Genomic DNA, 7,165 nt, shown 5'->3' with positions numbered 1-7,165 from the left:
ACCTCGAAGGCCAGGCTCACCCTATGCACATAAAGTGACGATATGATTACTGCATATGCAAATAGGAAAATACACTGCTTCATTTTTATTTCACCCGTACAGTCACTATTCACATTACCTTATCTCCTGCTCCACCTTTAGCACCAGGACTGCCAGGTAAACCCTATGAAGACATAGAATGGGAGTTAAGATCACCTACATCAACTCCTGTGTGTCCTAGCTGTACTTAGTATTAACAAAACAAAGAGCATTTCCATATAAGCCTCCTGCTTTCACGGCAGCTGGCAGATTCAGCTGCACGTTCTTCTAACTATCTAATAAAGTCCTAATACCGTATTAAACCACTGTTGCATTCTGACAGTACAGTCTTATCCGTACAGCTGAAATACAGGGAGCACGACCTCCATATTGTAACCTCAAAATGCTGCTGGGTGATAGATGTGGATATTACTGTGTGGATACAGGTGCAGGCTGTGGATGGTAATATAACTGAGCCCTGATATAATAGTAATAATAATGACTGAAATAAGTCGCTGCTGTGGGAGACTTTGCAACCACACAGCAGGCTTCCTTGGACTGATCGTGTGTGGGCTGCTATAACAGAGCAGAGCACAAAGCAGCCTTAAGTTATGGTGTTTGAGTTGCAAAAGTACTGGCCTAACTGCAATCGCCACATAGGAAAGTTTGCATCTTGTGCCACCTTAACCCTTGGTCATAACAATGCCCAGACACACACATAGGTCTGATTGTGATAAATCCCTCAATACAAGAAACAAGAACAACAACAAAAACTTCGGTCACAGGGTCACTGTTTACCTGGACTGGAGCCCAGGAAATGAAACAAAGTAAAATTTACAGACTGCTTTGCATTCCCTCCATCTGTGTTCTGGCCTTATTGGATTTATACAGACAAAACAATAACTCCCTACACCACACCACCGTGACAATAAACATTTACAGGCAGGCTCATTTGTATGCGCCCTGGATGCCCGTGGTGACAAATCTTCTAATGAAATCTGCCAGCAATGCGCTCAAAGATCACTCACCGCTGCCCCCTGAGGACCGGGAGGACCGGGCATACCGGCCTGGCCGGGGCCGCCCTGCCGAAAAGGGGAACAAAACGATTAATTGCCTTCTTTTATTGGGATTAAAGTTAGTCGTCTTTGATCATCTGGCCAGCCTTACCTTGATTCCAGGAGTACCAGGTGTGCCGTCTTTCCCGTCTATACCTGGCAGACCCTGAAATAGGAGACAGATGTGTCAGTGGACTTTGTTTGGCACACTCTCCAATGCCACTGTGCAGCACAACTGAACAGATGTGCTCTCACTCACATTCTCCCCCTTTTTGCCAGTTATTCCCTGTGGGCCCTGGATTCCTCTGCTGCCCTGTGAAAGATGGACAAAACCAGCATTAGTGATGTCACAAAGCGCAAAGAAGACACCGTCTACTCTGGTGGTTCTCAACCACTGGGCCGCAGAACATCAACGGAACACATCTTATGCAAAAAACATTTCTTGTCTGCCTATGACAGACACCATAACGACTTCATACGCTTTCATTAGACGGCAGCAGATGGCTACAGAAACTACAAAGACATACTAACAGCTGCTTAAGAATCTCTTTGTGTTTTTCTTCCATTACTGCAGCAGTAAATTGTGGGGAAATTAACATCAATGCATCATTATATTTCATGTGCTGTGGCCCAACAACTACTGAAAACCACTTTCTGCATTTGTCTACTGTTCCGCCGATAGACTCACTTTGTCGCCCTTGTCTCCTGCCTCTCCGGGTGGCCCCCGAGGTCCCTCCTCACCCTGCAAACAACAAAAACAAACAAAAAAAAAAAGATTAGGACACTACTGTAGAAGACACTTAATTTAACAAGTACGCCTAGTTGTGTGTTCTTACGGGAGGGCCAGGAATTCCCACAGGTCCGCCGATGCCCTTGTAACCGCGGGGCCCCTGAGGAGAAAGATAAAATATCATTTATCATTTATTATATTTCATTCACATTTGACTGCACTTCATGACAACCTTCTCATTACCGCAATGTGTCCAGATTTGTCTGAATGTATGTTATGTTGTTATTTAAACAGATTACAACAAATACATCCTAGAAAACATTAACAAAAACTGTAATGAATGTTATGAAAAAATAAAGTGTCCTTGACTCGAGTTCTCATGATGCACAGCATATTTATAATTACTTTTTACACGTGCAAAGATGACATTACATACTTCTTCAGAAGTGAAGAAGCCTCTTGGATGAGAGCTGAATCTCTTTAAGAAACCTACTCCGTCCAGTTAACCTCAATTTAATTACTTTTGGATAAGATGACCTGGATGACTGAGAACCTACACAGACACCACATTAAATAAAGTTTGATTTTGTTTGATGCCATTTCTTTCAAGATGTCTAACAGGTAAGAAGATCTTATTTTCCTTCTGTGTTCACAGTTACACTTTCTCCTGTCAGACTACATACATTACAGTATTGATTATCATCACCAATACATCTAGTTTTCCACATAAATCTATTTTTTTATCCATTTCTCCTCATCCTCCGCCACACAATTCCCTCTTAAAATTCTCTCTCTAAACAATAGTAGGCCAACATCTCATGACAAGCATCCTTTTGCTGACACTTTGACATGTTAGCATATGTCTCCTAAGCACTAATTATCAACTCTGTAACACATTTTGGCCCATTAACTACCATTTTAAGGCATTTCTGGGACTTCTCATTTTTTCCTGATAGTAAGACTACAGCCTTGCTTGTTTTAGTGACAATTTCACATGTACAGATAGATATTTTTGGAGTTTTGAGTAAACATTTTTTAATTGTTAGCACGTTTTGGGGCATATACTTGCACTTTGAAACATTTGTGAGAGTTTGCTTCTAATACACACAACGGCTTCATTGCTGCCCATGAATGATGTTGATATAGAGAGCACAGGCTTTGATGTTTTATCAGTAACCATCTAACAACAATAGCAGTGCGGCTCAAAAACAAACAAACAGCACTTACTGCCTCTCCTTTTGGACCCATCATTCCTGGATAACCCCTCAGACCGATCGGACCCTGAAAAAAGAGTAAAAAAAAAACAATTACTTCACAAAGTCCAACACCAAACCTTTCAGATCGTAACACTTGCTTCTCTCAGTATATTATAAAGCCGTTAAACTTAGTAGTTAAATCTTCGCCGTACCGAAGGTCCTGGGATTCCTTGTTCCCCGGAGATGCCGGCTTCTCCCTTGACACCCTGGTGGAAAAGATTAAAAGATGAGGCTGATTTAGGTCATTTTATTCTGCACATGTTCATGCTTCCAATTACAGTAGCACACATTCACAACCTCCAACTACTGGTTTTATGATTTGCTTTTCCTTTGCAAAAGAAAAAAGTAAATGAAATGAGATCAGAAAAATTTAAAAATGCATATGTTGAAACAATGTATTCACCTCCTAATCCTGTTTTTTATTTTAAGTGCTGAGCTGATAAAAGCGAGGCATATCTTAGCTCACTAGCCTTCTGGGTCTGTAGCGTCTCACTCATAGATAAAGCTGCAATACTGAAGCAACTGTACATTTTTTATTAGCAGCTTCCCAACATCGAGCTTACTGTCCTCGAGAAAACAGGGCAGGTCGTCCAAAAGACTCAATGTGCCGAGTATTTAGAGTATCTAAGTGCTGCCAGACGACTCGTTGTGTGGGAGGATCAGAGGCTAACTCCCGGGGCTTGGCTGGGCTCTTCCTCGGAGCCCACCGTGTGCTCATTAGCCCTGCTTGATACAGCAAGGTGAGCGGGCTGCGTGATCACTGATTCTCTCATTCTCACCTCTTTGTACCTGAGTCTTTTCTAGCCCTTTCATCTGGCTGTTCAATGCACAGCTAGGGCCAGGCCTGACTAATCACGACCAGATTAGTAGCACTCATGCATCTCAAGGGGCCTTATTAGAGCTGTAATCCTTGCATTCGCTTGTATTGAATGGCAGATGAGTCTGCGAGAGTCTGGGATGTGTACACCCCAGCAACAGATCGCCTTGCACCAAATACACAGAGCAACTAGTGGTTTCCACGGTGTGTAAGCAGGGCTTCTACTATCCAGGCTTTATAATCTAAGTCACACTTCAAACCTCTTTGTTGAAGCATATATGTACAGTAAGGCCGGCTGGTGTAGGCCTGGGCTGCTGAGGGAACTACACTGCTCTCATTGTGTGCTGAACACTCTCTCTCTCTGAACAAACACACATCAATACATGTTGTGATGATAATCTTGTTTTTCGTTTCCCACTAGGTGGTGCTCTTCCTTTCTTTTCTCTGTGTTTTCACTTTGCAGGATTTGAAAACTGCAACGACACCTGACACTGCTCTCAATATTTCTATTCAAAATAGATAACAATAAAAGTATTTATCAAATCTTCAAAACTGTTTATATGTACTGCAACACTGAAATACTACATAAATTCATATGTTGAGCAAAAATGTCTCAACTTACCATTTTTCCAATGCTGCCAGAGTCGCCGAGAATCCCAGCACGCCCTTTGTGTCCCTGTGGAGCGAGATATTTAAAAATGATGCCACGACAGTTTCATCAATAACATCGTTTCGTATGAAGTCAGTGTTTTACCTTAACTCCCTGCAGACCCTGAGGTCCCTTTGGTCCTGCTGGACAGTTGAGAGGACACTGTTGTTGACAGAGAGAAAAAGGCAGGTTATGGAGGTGGAAGCACGTACAGCACATTTGCCCGGTTTGAAATGTCTTTAGATCTTACTTGGAATTCTGCACTTCCTTCTTCCCCGCCGATAAATTTCCCTGGAGGACCCTAGATGGACAGATGCAGGAAGAAATCAATGTGAGTGATCTACTTACTCACCTCGTCACAGATGACAGAGGTTTTGAGATTTTGACTCCTGTCGGCAGGACATGATCCTGCTCTTTGGTGTTCTCTCTCTCTGTATTTTTATCCATCTTTCATCTTCAACCAGAGTATGTTTACAGAAAGCAGGGGGCAAAAACAAAAAAAAAGTACAACTGATGGGTTTCTGCTACAAGCAGATGGGACAGCCCACTGATCTGATGAAGGTTTATTTACCTTAGTAAAGCACTGAAGCTAAACAAGCACGTTCCCCTGGGCGAGTAACATCACTCTCGCTAAAGGCACTCCCCTTCCTCTTCTGGAAATTATACCGCTGGGAAATGCAGCACAAACCTGTGTGACGTCTCACCATTTAGTGTCTTCTGGTCTAATTGCTCAACAGCAAATAAAAGATATGAACTCCTTCTACTAAACATTTTAATGTTTTTTTAAACAAAAAAAATATATATTTTTAGCCTAAAAATAAAGTTGTTGCTAGGCCAATAATATTAATGATAAGCCAGTAAAATACTGTAGATATTGCTGAGCAAAGTATCATATTTCACAAACACAACCAAGATTTACACAAAACCAGAATTCCTACACCTGACTTCAAACATTTCATCAACTCATTTCAGTTCATTCCGTCTGTGCTTCTGCTCGGTCGAAACAAATACCTGCAGCCACACGGCCCTTTGAGGACAATGTGTGCTCTAACGCAGAGCTAGTTAACAATCACTTCTCTACTTGTTCATATGCAGCAGCTCTGAGTTGCATTAATACTGTTCTGTATTCCACTGGTAATTATTAACTAAATGCAACGTCAGAAAAAACACATCATGAAAAATAAAGAAAGGGGGCAGCATCCCTGCTGACACTAAGGCTATATTAAACGCAGTAAGTCATATCGTTTGACACTTTTACAGCTTACATATTACTTATTAAACCTTCATATTATTGCATTATTCCAGGATTTTATGGTTTAATAGGCAGACACTTTGTGGATGAGTGAGAGTGCTCTGACACCTACCGGTTTGCCAGGAGGTCCAGGAAGTCCAGGAGCACCAGGTGGTCCCAAGATTCCCTGAAAGATGGAACAGAAAAATCAGAAAAAAAACCCACATACAACCTATCAAAATGGTGTTTCTTTGCCTGTGTAAACCTTTTGTATCATGTCCAATGACCTAGTGCATTTCCATATATTTTCTTCCATTGATTTTGATGACTTGGGTTCATGTATTACAGTAACTCTTAAGACCTCACCTTTGGTCCAGTTGGTCCAATTTCTCCAGGAAGTCCGATTGGCCCAGGAACACCCTGGACAAAGAAACAGAGACAAAATACGCTGAAGAACATGTACACATCCAGCCCACTTACAGTGTGTTACACTGAACAAGTTACTTACAGCTAGTCCTGGAAGGCCTGCGCCCTGAAAGAGGGGAAGGAAAAAACGGTTTACTTACCATTCAACCAATCAATCAATGAAACAATTCTTATTAGCAAAAGCCAATTAATAATAACAACAAGACTAAAACAAGGAGTGTGTGTGTGCAGTGTCAGTGCAGAGTAAACAGTGTTCAGAGGACGGTTGCTGAGTCTTTTGCATGCGATTAATTACAAAACAGCGTAAGCCGTCCTGAAGGAAGAACAGAACGGATGACATAAGAAACTGCCAAAAGAATCAGCTAGAGCTTAAGAATGTCACTTCAAGTGCCGCACTCAAGTACTAATGTTGGGTGAATCTGAGCTAATCCTGAATGTTTGATGATGCTGGATGCAATGCAATACGTGGGCAAACACCTCTACCTAGTGGTCATCCGCAGCTTTTACATTATATCTGTTGAGATCTGTTGAAGATACACTTTGATTTTAGATTTTAATTGTCATTTATGCAATTCAAAAAATTACTGGCAAATTTCTTTCCTTTTTTCTCTTTTTTATATAAGTGCCTTTTTTGGTAAATATGCATATCACTATCTAATAAACTTTAATCTGTGCAACTCTTTCTAATACAGATTTCCCTTCACACTGTGACATTATAAACCATACCAATATAAATCCTTCACTCACTGTATGACTAGTAATATTTTTCTCATGTTTTTATCTTTTCATACTGCAGTTTTTACAACTTACTACATTTTTGCATTAACTATTATAACGTGAACAATTAATAGTGTTTAATTACACTTCCACATTTAATGTAACTGTTGCTCCGTCTGAAATACACATTAATTTCAAGCTTATTGTTACTTGTTGGCAAAACAATTCCCACTTCCCTCCAGTAGGTGGTGCTTCGTGTGGAAAAT

At 41.1% G+C, this 7,165-nt stretch overlaps 1 protein-coding gene across 1 annotated transcript in view; it reads right to left on the bottom strand.

Moving 5' to 3' along the window:
• Nucleotides 1-7,165, bottom strand: part of col9a2 (procollagen, type IX, alpha 2) — a 129,624-nt gene that overhangs the window by 9,124 nt on the left and 113,335 nt on the right. The window contains exons 32-46 of the mRNA XM_025065342.1: nucleotides 6,265-6,288; nucleotides 6,123-6,176; nucleotides 5,890-5,943; nucleotides 4,776-4,826; nucleotides 4,631-4,687; nucleotides 4,499-4,552; nucleotides 3,212-3,265; nucleotides 3,031-3,084; nucleotides 1,910-1,963; nucleotides 1,762-1,815; nucleotides 1,333-1,386; nucleotides 1,186-1,239; nucleotides 1,047-1,100; nucleotides 119-163; nucleotides 3-21 (exon numbers count right to left, since the gene is read on the bottom strand). Of these exons, the coding sequence (XP_024921110.1) occupies nucleotides 3-21; nucleotides 119-163; nucleotides 1,047-1,100; nucleotides 1,186-1,239; nucleotides 1,333-1,386; nucleotides 1,762-1,815; nucleotides 1,910-1,963; nucleotides 3,031-3,084; nucleotides 3,212-3,265; nucleotides 4,499-4,552; nucleotides 4,631-4,687; nucleotides 4,776-4,826; nucleotides 5,890-5,943; nucleotides 6,123-6,176; nucleotides 6,265-6,288 (736 nt within the window). The remainder of the gene's footprint in view (nucleotides 1-2; nucleotides 22-118; nucleotides 164-1,046; nucleotides 1,101-1,185; nucleotides 1,240-1,332; nucleotides 1,387-1,761; nucleotides 1,816-1,909; nucleotides 1,964-3,030; nucleotides 3,085-3,211; nucleotides 3,266-4,498; nucleotides 4,553-4,630; nucleotides 4,688-4,775; nucleotides 4,827-5,889; nucleotides 5,944-6,122; nucleotides 6,177-6,264; nucleotides 6,289-7,165) is intronic.

This window comes from Cynoglossus semilaevis, chromosome 18, assembly GCF_000523025.1.
Source record: "Cynoglossus semilaevis isolate Cse_v1.0 chromosome 18, Cse_v1.0, whole genome shotgun sequence".
Lineage (NCBI taxonomy): Eukaryota > Metazoa > Chordata > Actinopteri > Pleuronectiformes > Cynoglossidae > Cynoglossus > Cynoglossus semilaevis.
The sequence above is the reverse complement of the archived record's forward strand: the minus strand, read 5'-3'. Positions and strand labels throughout refer to the sequence as shown.